We start from the raw sequence: 16,590 nt of genomic DNA, 5'->3' as shown, positions 1-16,590 counted from the left end.
CGGGTGGGCAGGTCCACCCCGCGTGGGCATCTCCCCACAGAGGGTCCCTGCGAGGTCCCGGGGGGAGCTGGAGGCTGGGGAGGGGTGGGAGGGGGACAGGGGGGTCAATCTGCCCCAGGGGGTCTCATCCTGCACCCGCAGTGCTGTGCCGAAGCGGCACGGCCCAGCTGGCACCGGGATGTGCCCCTGCCCTCCCCAATGCCCCCCGTCCCGGCCAAGCCTGGCGGCGGTGGCATGTGGGAGGTGAACCCCACGGTCCCCCCCATCCCAGAGCATCCAGGGACCACGGAGGGTCCCCCAGCTTCGCCGTCACTCATCTCTGCCTCGGTCCGGGATCCCGCTCCCCAAACAGTCTCGGAGGGCGTCAGACAAGGAGGTTGGAGAGAAACCGGAGGTGGGGGGGAAAGCATCCATCCGGCTATCGCCCCGAGATGGTGCCTCCCATCCCCGGAGCCGAAATGGGGGCTGGAGGGTTTGGATTTGGCACACAACGCACTTTACAGCCCTTCCGGGAAATCCCGATGCTCCGGCTCTGCGGGTGCCTGCGGGAGAGAGGAACCCTTCAGCCTCCGCAGCGTGCGGCGACGGAGGTTGGGGGGGACCCCAGATGGACCCCGCCCAGACATCGGTCCCCTTTTAGGGACAGCCCCCCCGCACCTGAGGGCCTATGTCACCTCCTCGGCCGTGTCCTCTGGCGCCCGGCGGATCTGCTCGTAGATGGTGGTGACGGGTGCTTTCTGCGGCGAGCTCTGCTCCTGGTTATTTTCGGGGTGACTGAGGCCCTGCAGCAAAAGTCGGGGGGGGGACTGGTGAGGGACCTGCCAGCCCCACTGCCCTCCCCAGCCCCGGGGAGCCCCGGCAGGGTGCTCTGCACCCATGGGTGTCCCGTGCGGGTGGAAGCCCGCTGTGGCTGGGAGCCTTGTGTGGCTGGGACCCCTGGGGTGGCCAGGACCCCAGCGTGGCTGGGACACCCAGTGTGGCTGGGACCCTGGTGTGGCTGGGACCCCAGTGTGGCCAGGACCCCTGTGGTGCCATGACCCCATTGTGGCTGGGACCCCCAGTTTGGCCGGGACCCCAGTGTGGCCATGACCCCAGTGTGGCTGGGACACCCAGTTTGGCCAGGACCCCAGCGTGGCTGGGACACCCAGTTTGGCTGGGACCCCAGCGTGGCTGGGACACCAGTATGGCTGGGACCCTGGTGTGACTGGGACCCCCAGTGTGGCCAGGACCCCTGTGGTTCCATGACCCCAGTGTGGCTGGGACCCCCAGTGTGGCTGGGACCCCCAGTGTGGCCAGGACCCCTGTGGTGCCATGACCCCACTGTGGCTGGGACCCCCAGTTTGGCCGGGACCCCACTGTGGCTGGGACCCCCAGTGTGGCTGGGACACCCAGTTTGGCCGGGACCCTGGTGTGGCTGGGACCCCCAGTGTAGCCAGGACCCCAGTGTGGCCATGACCCCAGTGTGGCTGGGACCCCCAGTTTGGCCGGGACCCCAGTGTGGCTGGGACCCCCAGTTTGGCCAGGACCCCCAGTTTGGCTGGGACCCCAGTGTGGCTGGGACCCCCAGTTTGGCCGGGACCCCCAGTTTGGCCGGGACCCCAGCGTGGCTGGGACCCCAGTTTGGCCGGGACCCCCAGTTTGGCCGGGACCCCAGCGTGGCTGGGACCCCCAGTGTGGCTGGGACCCCCAGTTTGGCCGGGACCCCAGCGTGGCTGGGACCCCCAGTGCTGCAGTGACCCCTGGTATGGCTGGGACTCCCAGAGCTGTCAGGGTCCCCAGTGTGGCTGTGACCCCAGTTTGGCTGGGACCCCCCAGCATGGCTGGGACCCCCCCACCGGCACAGCCCTCCCCGGGTGGCAGCCCCCAGCCTCCCCGGGGGCCTCACCTGGTCATTACCTTCCGGGGGGCTCCGGCGCACGATCTCAGCGTACTGGGGGTCAGAGGGGCTCTCCTCGGCGGGCACCGTGGGGGTGGCAGCTGCAGGGGAGCGGGGTGTCAGGGGGGGGCCGGGAAATAACCCCATCACCACTCCCTCAGCCCCCCCAAAGCCATGCTGGCTCTCGGGGGGGGGGGGGGGGGGGGTCACTTGCCTGGGTCTGCCGCCTTCTCGCTATTCATCCGCCAGCACCAGAAGGCTCCCCCCAAGCTCACCGCCAGCAGGATGAGGGTCAGGACGATGTACCCCGACTTCGAGAAGGATGTCTGCCCCCCTGGGAGGGCAGAGAGAGGCTCTGAGAGGTGCCAGCCCCCCCGCCCCCCAAGGGCTGAGCTCACCCCATGGCCAAGCCCACCGGCTGGTGTCGGACCCCCGAGCATCCTCGGGGCGAGGGTCTCACCTCCGCTTTGGCAGATGGCTTGCAGGTCAAAGAGGACGACCTTCTGGTCGGCGGGGTTGCTGACGGTGCAGGCGTAGGTGACGTTGGCGGCGGTGGGTGGCAGGGCCAGCCGTAGGGTGGTCCCATCCGGGGAGAGCTGGTGGCGGTCGGAGGTCAGGTCCCGGATGATGTTGTCCCTCTTCCAGGTGACGTTGACGGCACCTTTGCCGGCGCCCTGGCACTGCAGCGTCAGGTTGCACCACTCCAGGGTGCTGGCCAGGAGCTGGCTGCGGGTCCGGGGGCTCGGCACCGACTCTGCGTCCGATGCGGGGGGGAAGGATCAGCACGGGGCGGCAGGGATTTGTCCAGCCTGCTCATCCCCACCATCACGCTTGTGATGCGGGCATGGCACGGCCACACCGGAGACCCCTGGGGTGGCAGGATTTGGCCTTTTGCAGAGGGGCTGCAGGCACTGGGGTGCAAAGCTTGGGGTCTAACCTAACCCTGGTAAACCCACTCATTACTCCGTGCCTCAGTTTCCCCACCTGTAAAGGGGTTCATGCTCGCACTCAGGGCTTTCTATCTTTGTCCCCAGTGCCTCTGCCAAACCCCAGCGTGTGGCCACTCACCGTAGACAGAGAGGTTGAAGAACTGATCCTCCACCAGCGCCGGGTGCAGTTTAATCCGAGCCCCGTAGACCCCGCTGTCGCCCCGCTCCAGGGCCCCGATCTTCAGCGCCGTCTCGTTGAACATCTCCAGCCGGTCCTTGAACCGGTCCTTGGGGTCGGGGCGCTCAAAGCCGCCGGTGCCGAACTCTGCCACTTGAATGGTGGCACCGGCGCCGGCCGAAAAGCTCCACTCGATCTCCTTCACCGTCTTGTTGGGGGGCAGAGCCGGGGAGAGCAGCACGGACCCCCCCAGGACGCCGTTCACCTGCCGGGGCTGTGCCCGGGCTTGGCCGAAGAGGAGCTCTGCGGACAAGGCAGAAAGTCACCGGGCGCGTGGGGACAAGACGGGGACAGCGGGGACAAGACGGGGACAGAAGGACCCTCGGGGACGGGTCCCTTTTCGGGGGGAAGAAGCAGCATCTCCCTGCCCTGACGCAGCCTCTTGGTCTCCTCTTCGCCGGCTGGTCCCTCTCCAGGCTGGGGACAGGGATGTCCCCCCCAAAAGACCCTGCATCCCAGCGGAGCCACCTCCTGCTCCGGCAGGGAGGGAAGGATGCCGGGCTTGGAGACTGGTTTGCCAAAAAAGATAAAGCATCTACTGGTTCAGATGCGGGTGCCCCATCTGAACGCTGCCGTCCCCGGGGCTGCGGCCGGGCTCTCACCAGAACAACGCTCCAAGAGAGTCTGGGAGGAGTTCCCAGCCAGCATCTGCAAAACCTCATTGTCCGCCTTAAAACGCGCCTCGGCCAAGATGCCTACGAAAGATCGACAAGGGTTAAGGCGATGGGGGAGAGCAGGGATGGCTCCGGGGGTCCCTGCACGGGGGGGATGCTGGACCCACCTGGGAGGGACGGAGCCACCTCCGAGACGCAGGACCAGGGCGATTCCCGCGGGGATGGAGTTTGCTAAAGCCTCCATCCCGGGCGGCTCCCCCAGCCCGAGGGGCAGGTTTCAGCCCCTCCATCTGAGCCTCCACCATGGGTTTTTTTTTGGCAGCATCGACAGTTCTCTGCAAAATCACGCCGGGAGCTGCTCGGCACCACCTCCCTCGCTCCTGGCAGCTCCCGCCTACCTACAAGCTGTCTCCTCTGCCGGCCCCGGCCCCCGCGGCCCCCCACGCCTCTCTGCCACTGGGATAACAGTCTCCGCTTCTCCCTATCCTCATCCCGTGCAGAAAACCGGGATGCCGAGCCGTTGGGATGGTGAGGTCGGGGCGAGCGGCTTTGCCCCCGTCCCAGCTGGGGTGGGACCCCGCGATGGTCGGGGTGACGGGTCCTGCATCGCCTCGATGCAACCCCTGCCGCCTCCCCTCCTCTCCCCTGGCCCGCAGGAGGCAGAAGCAGATGTGCCTGTATATTAAAGCAGATTAAACACAGACATCCGAGTGTTTACTTTGTATAAAACCCTCCAGCAGCCCCAAATTACAAGCTGCCTCTTTGCTTTGCTTTATAAGAAGTGCTCCGCATCGCTGGAGCTTTTGTTGCTCTGATCCTGCTTATCCCAGGCTTGATTCCTGTTCTTCCAGCCCAATCTTAAACCCGACCGCATTTCTGACAATTCCCCGGGAGACCGCGGAGTTTTTGGGGCCCCGGGAAGCTGCCCCGGCTGTGGGCACCATCGCTGCGTGGCTCTCACCGAGCTCGGAGGGAGGATGCTGAGCCCGTGCGTGGGAGCGGGGGGATATGGGGGGGATCAGTGGGGTGGTGAGGGGAAGCTGGGGGACCTGGGGTGCCAGGTTTGGGGTCCGGGGTGGGGACAGGAGGGGACAGCCACCACCCTGAGTAGGGGAAAGGAGCTGGGGGGACCCTGCAGAAGCTCATCGGGTTTCTTATGGAGGAGCTCGGGCAGATGCTCTTCCCCCACGCCTCGCCGCAGCCGTGCGAAGGCTGGAGGTGCACGTGTGCCCTGTCCGCCCGCTGTCCGTCTGTCCGTCGGCCGTGCGTCCCCAGCGGCACTGCCCACCGCGTTTAAACCAGGGGCTGCTCACCCAGGGCACCGCGCAGGCAGCAGAACAGGCAGCGGCACAGGCAGCAGCACGGGCAGCGACATGGGCATCCTCCCTGCACCCCTCCCGGCGTTTTCCACCCTCCGGTGGCACATCCGTCGGCCGCGGCTCTCCGGGGGGGTCCCCGCCGGCCGCCCCCGCGCTATTGTACGGAGCGGCTGGAGGAAATGACGGCTGGGAAAAGCCAGCTGGTGCCAGGCCTCCGCCGAGCACAGCCGCCGCCTCGCCTCCTCGGCATCCTCCCGGCTCATCCTGTTTACTCTGGGATTCGGGGAACCCAAGTCTCCACAACCCCGACCCCATGGCAGGATCTGGCGGGCGAGGGAGGCGGATAAACACGTTGATGCTCGATGCATCGTGATGCATTCGGCACCCAACTCGGGTCTCCATCAGACCCTGAAAAATAGAGCTATGGGGCTGATTTTAACCCGGGGTTTATCCACCACCAGCCCAGGTTTTGCTCTTTCTCATCACTCCCCCACCCCCGCTACACTCCGATATCGAATAATTTTGATCAAAGAAAGCAGCTGGAAAACTCCGAAGCATCATTAACCACCTATTTTCCATCTAGCTGGGTCAGATATTTGTCATCAGCGTGGCAGGGCTGGCACCTTGTGCCACAGCCCTCCTGCCCGATGGCTGGCGACAGCCCATCTTGCTCGTGAAGCCAATTAATTGTTAGGAAGATAAACACCCCCCAACCCCCCGCTAATCTGCCCGTACTATTAGATGCTTTCTGTAGGAATTGGAGGTTTTATGGGAATTATTAAATGTGTGGATTAGTATGCTGGGAATTAAGGGGATTCCTCACTCCTGCTTTACGTAAGGAGCCGATTCGCAGCTGGATCTGGCACGGCCCTGGGGGGTTAAAGGGCTCCGTGGGGCGATAGCGGCACCCGGCAGAAGCCACATTAGGGGCGAGGGGACCCTCGCAGGGGGATGGAGCTGGGGGGTCCGCGGCCGCTCAGCCGTGGCCTCGTTACGAAACCTCTCGTTAAGGCTGGACCGCTAAGCCAGCGTTCCAGAAACCATCTCACGCCAGGCCAGGAATGCAGAGGGATGGAGGGGCAGCAGTGGGGTGGGCTGCAATTAACCCGCAGCAGGCAGAGAGAAGGCAGGACGGGGTCGGCATCCCTACTCGCAGCCCACCCGGCCACCAGCCCCCTGCCACGAGGCTCCCACGGGACGAGGACTCGGCGGCGGCCGCCCGTGCACTCACCTGGCCCGAGGCCGAGCAGCGCCAGGAGCAGCGAGGGCAGCCGGGCTTTGCTCCTGGCCAATTCCCCCTCCATTTCTCCTCCTCGGCTCTTCGTGCGGCTCAGTGGGCAGAGTCAGCGGCAGAAGAGACGGGGAGGAGCAAAGCCGCTTCTCGCTGCAACCCGTAGGAAGCCGTGCATCGCGGGGCACAGCCAGCTTATTAATTAGCTCGTCAGAAATGATTAGGTGGCCGGGGGAAGCGCGCAGGACCCACACCGCTGAGGACGGGAAGTGAGGATGGTGGGGGCTGCTGGTGACCCCCGACCCTGCGGCATCCCTCGTCAGCCTGGTTCAGTGCCCGGATTAACGCCGGCGATGCCCGACACAGGGCTGCCGTGTCTCCGGCTGGCCCTTGGGACGACCAAGGGCTCGTTGAAATGGGGCTTCCCAACATCAAGAGCACTTCCCTGGGGAAGCCCAGGCAGCAGGAGCATCCTGGAGCTGGGTGGTGGGAGCACCCCCAGCTCCACTCCCAGGGCAGGGGAGTATGGGGGTGCCTGAGCACCCTTGGGTGCACAAAGCAGCACGGGAGGGGATGTCCCCGAGGGGCTGCGAGGTCTAGGCTGAATCACAGGGGACGCGCGTAGGGGACAGATGCCCTGGCAGGGTCTGGGGGTGATGCCCAGGCAGCTGGGGACCTGTCACACTGTCCCCACGGGCTCCCCCCAGTCCCTCACGTACCTCTCCCCCCTCGGAGGGGCTGCAGAAAAGCCCCCCCGAGCCCTCTCAGCCACGATTTAGCAGCCCAGAGCTGCTGCGGGGGCTGTGGCTGGAAGGAAGTGCTTTCCATTAGCAGCACTGAAAGCTTATTTTTTATTTAAAACCTCCAGCAACTCGAAGTGGAAAACACGGAGGGGGAAAGCAGCCTCCGCAGCAGGGCTGCTCTCCCTGCAGCAGGACAGAGCAGCGGGGATGGGTTCGTCGCTCCCCGCCTCCGAGCGAAATCATTAACCTGCACCCAAGGGACTATTAACCCCAGCCCTTCTCCTGGGGCACCTTAAAATGAGGATCCTCAAAGCGCTGGGGAAACTGAGGCCGGCGTGGGGAGGGACACAGGCTGTTTATGACCAGTGAATGGCCCAAAACTGCCCGGCGGGGTCCCCCTGAGGGGAGCGGGCAGCCGAGCAGGGGCTGGACACGCTGTCCGCTCTACCAGATCCTCCCACGTCTCTCGAGAGCAGAGGGGAAATGAAAGTTGCTGAGCTGAAATTTCCAGCTAACGGGGAAAAGCACCTGGCCTTCCAAGAGCCGAGGAAGAGGAGGACAATGTGGCTGGATGGCACGAAGGCCATCCATCTGGAGACGGGGGTCCACGGCAGGCGCTTGCCGGGGATGACACCGGCTCTTGTGCAAGGCAGGGGCTTCCTCCTGCCAAATCCTCCTGCCTGTGAGCCGGCACTGAGGGGTGTCGCGGGTTGGGACATCCCCAGCAAGGTGAAGCATCGCTGCGCTGGACATCCCCCGTGGTCCCCACGTGATGGGGAGACGGGCAGCATCTCGCCAGGGCTCGCCTGGCCGGGCAGGCTGACGGCGTTGGACGCTGGCTCAGGACTTCGGGAAACACTGAGCAGAGCCGCTGGGTCCGTCACTCCCCCAGCATCGCGCTGGGAAATGCTGCTGGCTCGGTCCTCTGTCGGGGTGTCCATGGGACTCAGGGGAAGGACACAGGATCAGACCCAAGGTCGTCATTCCTGCTAGCACGTGCCGCTGCCAGAGCTGCTCCCTGCGTCTGGGACTGGCTGGCTGTGGGAACGGTCTGCAGTTCTTGGCACATGATGGTGAGGGATGTCCCTGCGGCACGGGGAGCCGGCTCGAAGGGGCAGCCAGGCAGTGCCAATGTGAAGCTGAGAGTGTCGGTGAAGGCGCATGGGGAGACCTGAGCCATCACCGCGTCCCTCTTCATCAGGGACGATGCCGTGGAAGGACTTTGGGAAACTGCAGCGTGGCAGCACAGGCTGCCAGGACCACCACCGCAGCCACCGCGGTCCAGCAGCTGGGCCTGACGCCATTCCCTGCAATGGGGAAAGGATCGCGGTGAGGGGACGCCTGGCTGCCAAAACAGCCCTTTGCGGAGCAGGAGGGAGCTCGTGGGTGCCTGGAGATTCCAGGAGACCGCCCCAAGCCCCTCACCCTCCCCTCTGACCCCTCCATGCCTCCCTCACCTCCGCTCCAGCACACGCTGGCCAGGTCTATGGACTGGCTCCTCTCCTCCAGGGCATGCCAGGCCCTGCAGGTGAGGGTGGTGTTGGGGGAGCCGGGCTGCACCACAACGTGCAGCACCCCGCTGCAGAGGGGATGCACCCTGACACCCCTCGGTTCCCCATGGAGCTCCATCCAGGTGACGGTGCCTCCGGTCCCGCTGGGTACGTGGCACTGCAGCATGAGGTGGCACCACGCGGGGCTCTTCGAAAGCAGCCAGCTCTGGATTTTGGGGTCCCGCAGCGGCTCTGCAACGGGAAGGGATTACGCATACTGGCAAAAGCAGATCCTCTCCGCTGCCCTCCTGTCCCAGGGGTCTTGGGGACAACCAAAAGGTCAGGCAGAGCCTGGGAGCAGCCGGGATGTGGTCCAACAAGCACCACAGCCACGGGGACCAGGCACATGCCCTGTGCCACAGCCGGCTGCCAGAGCCAATTAGCTCAAGCCCAGCAAGGCTGCAGCGTGCCGGAGCTGGGAGGTTGGGAAACAGCATTGGGAGCTTGGAGCCGGAGCTGCCTACGTGCTCACCAGCCTCGGCTCGGCAGCTGCCGTTTGGCAGGCGAGGAGCAGCGAGCGCTTGTGTGCTGCGTGGGGGGAGAGCGGGGCCCCGGCGTGCAGCCGGCAGCCCAGTGCGCGGCCGATGCCGAGTGGCGCTGAGCCCCGGACGGGTGGGGGGCAGGGACCGTGCTTATTCGCAGCCAGGAAAACCACAGAATTTGCTGAGAACTCAGCTTGACGTGACTGTAAATCGTCACTTTGCACACACAGAGGGAGGGAGACATGGGGGCCAATCTGCTCCCAGGGCTGGAAACATCCCAGCCGCACTAGCAGAGGGGCCACGCGCGCTGGCGTTTGGTGCCAAAAAGAAAGAATTTCTGCAATCTCCATCCCCCGCTTTGCAGCCACTCACCGTAGACGGAGAGGTTGAAGAACTGATCCTCCACCAGCACCGGGTACAGTTTAATCCGAGCCCCGTAGACCCCGCTGTCGCCCCGCTCCAGGGCCCCGATCTTCAGCGCCATCTCATTGAACATCTCCAGCCGGTCCTTGAACCGGTCCTTGGGGTCGGGGCGCTCAAAGCCGCCAGGGCCGAACTCTGCCACTTGAACGGCAGCACCGGCACTGTCTGAAAAGCTCCACTCGATCTCCTTCACCATCTTGTTGGGTGGCAGAGCCGGGGAGAGCAGCACAGAGCCCCCCAGGACTCCATTCACCTGCTGTAGCTGTGCCTGGGCTTGCGGTAATTGAGCATCAGAAAAACAGGGTGCAGAAGAGAAGTTAAGGGAGGTCCCAGGAGCCTGTTGCCCCATCCCTCACCCCAGGGCTGCAGGTACAGGGCGATGGGGGACCCCAAAACTACCTGCAGCCAGGGATCTGGCTGCTGGGGCAGGGGAGGTGGCCGCAGCCCAGCGGGTGGTGGGACGCTGCGGCCGACCCAAGCCCTCTGTCCCCGGCCATTTTGCAGACACCTCTGTTCTCGCGCTTCACCCACCTGCAAAGCTGACGGCCACGGCCAGCAAGGCAACCCCGAAAAGGCAGACGCTGCGCCCACCCATCCTTGACCCTCACTGCCTTCTTGCGCAGTGGCAAATGAAAGCGCAAAGCCGGGGGTTCCGCATTTGCACCCTGGCGCCTATAAATAGCAACTTCCCCTGCAATTTCACACCTTGCCCATCTCTGTCAGCCCATGGCTCGGCAAGCGCTTCCTTCACCTCCTGCCTCACGACCTGCACTGCTGTCCCCATGTGAGCAGGGTCAGAGTGACAAGGAGGGGACACTGCGTGGCCACTGTCATACCCCCCTCTCAAGCCACTGTGCCCCCCCAGAACAGACGGGGAAGGAGGGAGTGGCAACTCAGGCTGAGAAGTGACGCCCCTGCACCAGAACCGGGGGACCCCCGTGGCTCTAGGGGTGCCAGCCGATGTCAACCCCCACCGCCCCCCAGCCAGGCCTCGGCAGTGGGGTGAGCGAGGCAGGTCCTGGGCGTTGGAGCTTGCTTCTCTTTGTCCCCATCGCTGTCACAGCAGTGGTGACAAAGTCCGCTCAGAGCAGGAACTCGGCTCAGTGTCACCTCCTGGGCGGACCCCTCAGGGCCGGATCTACCCCTCCCTGCCCACCGTCCCCCAGCCTGCAGCCTCTCCCCTTCTTTCAGGCAACCACATTCGGGCTGCCTGGCATCATCTCGCTGACGATGGTCCCTGGGCAGCGGTGCCGGCAGCTGCCAGACTCAGCTGGCAGGCTAGGAGCAGGAGCTGTGGCCGGCCAGGCTGCACCCCTCGCTTCAGCTCCCGAAACTGGTGCGAAAGTGCCAGGGCCAAGGCACCGCCACACGTTTTCCTCACCCAGCGGTCATTTCTCTCCCTGCAGGTGACAACCCGAGGATGGAGGGGTTCAGGGGTCTTCCTGCTGCTCCCAGTAAATGAGAGCTCCTGGATGGAGAAGGATGCGCCCGTGTGGCCTTCCAACAGAGGGAAGTGTGGCCTCAGGAAAGGACCCAGTGACAGTCACAGCTATTTGTCACCAGCTGCAGACAGAAAACACGTTATTTTGTAGGGATCTTGCAGGTCCCAGGGGGCTGCGCCAGCCCGGGGCCTTGCTTTCAGCCCCCATTCCATGGGGTACCCCTGCCGCAGCCGCCCCGTTACTCACCCCACACACCCGGGACTTGCCCCCAGCGCTGCCATCTCGCACCCCAAAGCACGAGAAGGAACCCAGGGCCAGCACGGTGCTGGGCAGGGGCACCGAGCCCCTGGGCAAGCCGATGCCAGCTCCCGTTTCCCCTCCAGCCCACGCTAGCAACCGAAAAAACAACTGCATAAAACCAGGAGGGGCTCAGCAGGTAACATAAACCAGGGTTGCCTGTGCCCCCCGCAGCCACGGCCAGAGCTCAACCTGCCAGCGTCAGGGCTGGGTCCTGATTTTGACCCTCTGCGAGGGGCAGAGGCAGCTGAATTCACGATAGTTCAGACTCTTTTGCTCCTCAGAAAAAAAACCCAAGTTGCGACATGGTTAAAGCACCAAGGGCTGCTGCCAGTAACTAACCCCCACGTGCAGTAAGTGCCCCCCGCTGCGAAAGCGCATGTTGTGAAATAGGCCACTGCTCCAGAAACGGCTGCTGGAGGGGGCTGAGAATGCAGGGAGAAGCAAAAGGCAGCCTTTTATTATTTATCACCAACAGTTAGGGATAGAGATTCACTCTTACGAAGCGCTTCCCTCCCGGGGCCAGGCCAGCAGTAACACTATTTAGCACTTTGCAAGTAGCATCTTCCCCGGGAGAGCGCCACAGCGCTCGGCAAACCCCGTCCCGTCCCGCCTCTGCTCCCATCGCTCTCGGGCGCAGGCCTGGCTGCTGCGGGCGGCTCTCGGGCTCGACCGTGCCCTCCGGGCTGCTCTCACCAGGGCTGAGCAGCACCGCTCTGGGAGGTGACCCCGCGGTGCTGGGGGCCCGGGACGTTGGGGTTCAGCCAGGGACAGAGGCCTGCAGGGGTGTGCGTGGGTGAGGCTGCAGATGGAGGCGGGGGGACCCTGCCCACCTCAGCCAGCTCTGGCTGCTGCCCCCCAAACCAGGGAGCAGAACAGAGTTATGGGGGTAGCAGACCCCCCCAAGACCCCCAGTGCCCCCCAGCCTTAGGTCCCCCCAGCCCTGGGCCCCCCAGAGCCCCCGGGCTCAAACCCAGCCCCTCAGCATTCCCCAGCCCTGGGCCCCCCCAGAGCCCCGGGCCTCAGCGCCACCCAGAGCCCCCCAGCCCTGCCTGGGCCCCACGGCACCCCTGGAACCGCCAGCCCCCCTCAGGCCCCCACGGCCCCGTGCCCTCTGGCCCTACCAAGGAGCCCTCCAGCCCCAGCTCCCCCCGGCCCCACGGCCCAGGCTCCCGGGGACACCCAGGCCGCTTCCAGGCCCCAATGGGTACCCCCCCCCGCCCCCGGGGCTCTGGCTGCCGCCGGGCGCCTCGTGATGACGCACGAAGGGCGCAGCTGTAGGCAAGCCCCGCCCCGCGCCTCGTTCTCACCTGGCAGCGGCCCCACCCAAGTCTCGCGGGATTCCCGAGGTTATAAATAGCCCCGCTGTGGGGCGCAGCCCTCAGTGCCCACCCGGGTCGGGGGTCGGCGGGTAGTGGAGGGGCTGAGGTGGCTCGGGGGAGCCAGGGGTGTTACCGTGACTGGGCAAGGCCGAGGCCTGTGAGGGCCGGGGCCTGCTCATGAGCCCTGTGAGGGCCAAGGCCTGGCACCGGGGCCTGCTCCTAAGGCCTGTGAAGGCCGAGGCCTGCTCCTGACGCCTGTGAGGGCTGAGGCTTGGCATTGGGGCCTGCTCATGAAGCCTGTGAGGGCCAAGGCCTGGTGCCAGGGCCTGCTCATGAGGCCTGTGAGGCTGGGGCCTGGTGCCGGGGCCAGCTCCTGATGCCTGTGAGGGCCGAGGCTTGGCGCTGGGGCCTGTTCATGAGCCCTGTGAGGGCCAAGGCCTGGTGCCAGGGCCTGCTCATGAGGCCTGTGAGGGCTGAGGCCTGGCACTCAGGGGGATCTCGCCCCCTCGGTCCCCTTCTCCTCTGCGCTCAAAGCAGCCGTCCTGGCCAGGACAGGTCCTGCAGGGCTGTGGGTGGAGGGGCAGCCACTGTGTCATGCTGTCCACGGTCACTGCTCTCGTGGTTTGCTCCTAGGCCTGACGTGGCCCTTTGAGAGCCCCGGGCAGGTGGGGAAGCTGAGGTCCGTAGGCAGCACCTGCCTGTCTCCTGCCTGTAACCTCCGCTTTGCTTCGCGGCCTCCTGCGTCTGCCCTGCCTGCTTCGGGGACGGCTGCTGACACCAAGCACCAAGCTGGGGTGCTGCGTTAACCCCCACTTTTCCATCCTTCCACCACACAGACAATTTCAGGCAACTTCAACCCTCCTTCTGTCTTTTTTTTTTTTCCTCTCCAAGAGCTCATGATTTATTAGGAACAAAATCAAATTATATTTTATCACCAGCCTGGGTAACAGAGGGCTGAAAGATTAAATTTCCAGCATGACAGCCGGTGGTGAGGGGAGGGACAGGAATCATATCTCTGTTTGGTTACAGCGTGTTGTTATCAGGCACTGGGCTCTGAGAGACAAATTACGGTTTTCTTGAGGGAATCTTTATTTAATTTTTTATTTTTTTAACCTGCTGCAGCTGCCGGGGTGACTCAGAGTTAAAGCGTGGCTGTCCCGTATCCCCCGGTAAGCGAGTGGGGTTGCGTTTCCCTGCCTGCCTGGTGGTTTTGCTGGCACAGGACAGATTTTGGGGAAAATCCTGGGACCCGAGGCCGGGTGTGTGTTGGTTCCTGGTGGGGGGGGGGTGTGTGTCCTCCCCCCCCAAAACACGGGGATGAGAGCAGAGGTTTCTTCTGCACCCCCAAACTTAAGTAGAGACCGCCCGCAGCCCTCCTCTGCATCATATCGAGGGGAGAGCGGCCGCACGGGGGTGGAATTGAAAGAAAATCACGCAGCCCACCCCAAATTCTGCCCCTGCTCCCCCGAAGGCTGCAGCCTCAGCGAGGCCGCGAGGGAAGGGAAACGGGAGGAAGAAGGAGGCGAGAGATTTCTGTGCCGCTGCGTGGAGGCGGTGAGCCTGCCGCCGTCCTGGGGAATAAATTAGAATCCAGCTCGGGAATAAATCAGCCGGATGGCGAGGAGGGGAGATTTGTTTCCCGGGGAAGGGAGGCAATGTAGAGACACCTGCGGGGTTGGGATTTCGGAGCCGAGCCCGTCTCTTTGAAGCTGCCTGGCTTGGTTCGCCCGGCAGCATTGGAGTTAGAGGGGTTACGGCCGGAGAAGAAACTTAATGTCTCTCCCTTCCTCCGTGTCTATCCATCCGTCTAGCCATGCTTCCATCCGCCCGCTTCTCGCTCCGGCAAAAGCCATTAAGAATGACAAAGCACCCTTTTTTTTTTCCTTTTTTCTTTTTTTTTTGTTTTAAAGATGGGTCCCCGGGAGCAGCAGGCAAATTGCTTGGTTCATGCATAATAAACCAGGCGTGGAAACACACCGAGTAATAGGCTACATTTGTAGGGAAACAAAATCGTTAAGTGAGCCTGTTTGCAGGGTTTTCTGGAAAAAAGAAATTATATATATATCTAAAAAATCAAACCAGGCTGGGCGCAGAGGGGCTGGCAACCCCCCCCGCCCCTCCTGGTGTCGGCTCCGAATAAAAGCTTCGGCAAAATGGGTGAGCAGAGCCCGGCACACGTCCTGCTGCCCCCTCAGCTGCTTGGTTGGGGTCCCCCCGTGCCCCCGCCGGGGACGGGACCCCGTGCAGGCGTCACCCCGGGGTTCAAGCGTTGCCCGGTGCTGGGCACAGGGAAGGAGCTCGTTCCTCCTGTAGCACCCATGTCCCCAAGCCCGCTGGCCGTGCCACCGCCAGGTCCCCCGAGACCTTGTGGACCCCCCACCCCGAGCCGCTCTGTCCCATGGTGGGGGGGGGGTCGCTTGTGCCCACCCTGTCGTGATGCTCCCGCAGAACAAAGGCAACCTTGGAGCCCCTTTTTTTAACATTTATATTTATATATATATATAAAAAAATTAAATATATATAATATATCGTGTTTAAGACTAAAAATATAGTACATAATATTTAAAAAAAAAAAAGGAAAATGAAAAATAAAAAAAATGGGAGATTGGGGATCACAGATACGTGTCTCGGGGCGGGGGGTCTAAACCAGCCTGTGCTAAGGAAGGGACCCGCTTGCCCGGTGCCGGGGGGCTCAGCCGTGGCCTCAGGGGCTCGGCCATGGCCTGGGGTGGGGGGGCCCCGTTCTCACCCGGGGGGAGTTTTAATTTAAAGCTTCGGCTTCGATTCCCGGCACCCGGGGATGGCTATTGCTATCGACATGGGTGGGGGTGCAGCACCTGGGGTGGGAGCCCCCCTGCCCCAAGATGGGGGTGTCTCCGGGTGGGGGGATAGGACACGGGGCGAGGAGGAGGGTGTTGGGGTCGGGGGGGGTTAAATCAGGCACCATTGCGAGAAATGGCACGCAGTCCTGCGGTCGGAGGCTCAGGCTGGGCGCGGGCTCAGCACCTTCCAGGGTTTGGCCCGTCCTGACAGTACCTTTTGGTGGGGGGGTTGAGGGGGAAAGGAGGGGGGGACAGGGGACACCCCCCCGCCCCGGGCCGTGCCGTCGGCGCTGGGTCGGCAGCACAGCTCTGCCAGCCCCCTTCCCAAATCCTCCGAAATCGTACCTGCTGGCGACAGGGCCGGATCCAGCCTGCTGGAGGGGTCCGGCTCTGTCGGTGGCTGAGAGTGCGGCACGCTCGGTGGGACGGGGACCGCAAAGCGTGTCCCCCTCCCTGGGGCAGACCCCGCGGGGCGGGTGCACGTGGGGAGGTGTTTCGTACCTAATCCCGGGGGACCGCAGGGACAGCTTCGGGCAGCGCCGCGACCGGGAAGCCAAAACCCACCCTGCATCCCCACCCTCCCTCCAAAACTCTCATCGTGCCTCGGCAAGACCCCCGTCCCCCAGCTCCTGAGCCAGCGGACGGGCAAGCGTTATCACTGCAGGCAGGGAAATCGGGGTCCCCATCGCTGGCAGGCAGCAAAATCGGGGCCCCATTGCCCTGGCTGCCCAGTGCCTCCCAGTCCCTGGGGCTGGGGGACTGGTTGAGCTCCCGCTCCCAACTGGTTTCGTTTGCCGCAGCTCAAAACATTCGCCACATCCTCGGGGCCGGGGCGAGAGTGTGCCGGGGATGGGGTTGTGGAGTGGTGACGCTTGCTGGTGGCTGGGAGGATGCTTACACCCCTTATATACGCCTTTATATACATTCATAAGAGGGACCCTCCTCGCATCCCCACGCCGGCTGGTGCCGCAGACCGCGGCGCTGGTGCTGGGACGGAGCCGGACGGTGCCACAGGGTGTTGCTCGGGGTCAGGCTGGGATGGAAACCCACCGCGGCCTGTTCCATAGGTATGAGTGTGCGTATGTGGGGGACACACAGACCCCGGGGGTCTGCTGGCTCTGAACTCGCTGGTCCCGATCCCCTGGGACCCCCAGGGCACCCCGTTGCTTGCAGCTCCGAGGGTGGGCGCGGGGGCTGTTGGCAGGTGGGACGGATGGGGAAGGGGGGAGCCGGCCCCATGCGGGGGGCTGTTCCCAAAGTCAAGGCACAGGGAACGGGCTGGGATGGGGCTTTTTTGGGCGA

The 16,590-nt window shown here is 64.0% G+C and overlaps 2 protein-coding genes across 2 annotated transcripts; both read right to left on the bottom strand.

Moving 5' to 3' along the window:
* Window positions 1-665: 665 nt before the first annotated feature.
* Window positions 666-6,280, bottom strand: LOC132319998 (SLAM family member 5-like). The gene is made up of 7 exons (XM_059832092.1): window positions 6,208-6,280; window positions 3,646-3,738; window positions 2,945-3,286; window positions 2,337-2,630; window positions 2,091-2,210; window positions 1,886-1,977; window positions 666-782 (listed from the first exon to the last, which is right to left on the bottom strand). Exons 1-7 carry the CDS (start codon window positions 6,278-6,280, stop codon window positions 666-668), a joined length of 1,131 nt encoding a protein of 376 aa, XP_059688075.1.
* A 1,616-nt stretch (window positions 6,281-7,896) lies between these two features.
* Window positions 7,897-10,000, bottom strand: LOC132319997 (uncharacterized). Its single transcript, XM_059832091.1, has 4 exons — window positions 9,937-10,000; window positions 9,355-9,678; window positions 8,408-8,692; window positions 7,897-8,036 (listed from the first exon to the last, which is right to left on the bottom strand). Exons 1-4 carry the CDS (start codon window positions 9,998-10,000, stop codon window positions 7,897-7,899), a joined length of 813 nt encoding a protein of 270 aa, XP_059688074.1.
* Window positions 10,001-16,590: the final 6,590 nt, after the last annotated feature.

Source organism: Gavia stellata, chromosome 33 (assembly GCF_030936135.1).
Source record: "Gavia stellata isolate bGavSte3 chromosome 33, bGavSte3.hap2, whole genome shotgun sequence".
NCBI lineage: Eukaryota > Metazoa > Chordata > Aves > Gaviiformes > Gaviidae > Gavia > Gavia stellata.
The sequence above is the reverse complement of the archived record's forward strand: the minus strand, read 5'-3'. Positions and strand labels throughout refer to the sequence as shown.

Coding starts and splice junctions, on each gene's coding strand:
- LOC132319998 (XM_059832092.1), bottom strand. CDS start 6,280: ATGGAGGGGGAATTGGCCAGGAGCAAAGCCCGGCTGCCCTCGCTGCTC. Junction 3,739..6,207: donor GCTGCTCGGCCTCGGGCCAG/GTGAGTGCACGG, acceptor GATCTTTCGTAG/GCATCTTGGCCGAGGCGCGT. Junction 2,631..2,944: donor CTTCAACCTCTCTGTCTACG/GTGAGTGGCCAC, acceptor CATCGGACGCAG/AGTCGGTGCCGAGCCCCCGG.
- LOC132319997 (XM_059832091.1), bottom strand. CDS start 10,000: ATGGGTGGGCGCAGCGTCTGCCTTTTCGGGGTTGCCTTGCTGGCCGTG. Junction 8,693..9,354: donor CTTCAACCTCTCCGTCTACG/GTGAGTGGCTGC, acceptor TTCCCGTTGCAG/AGCCGCTGCGGGACCCCAAA. Junction 8,037..8,407: donor CAGCGTGTGCTGGAGCGGAG/GTGAGGGAGGCA, acceptor CCCGTGCCGCAG/GGACATCCCTCACCATCATG.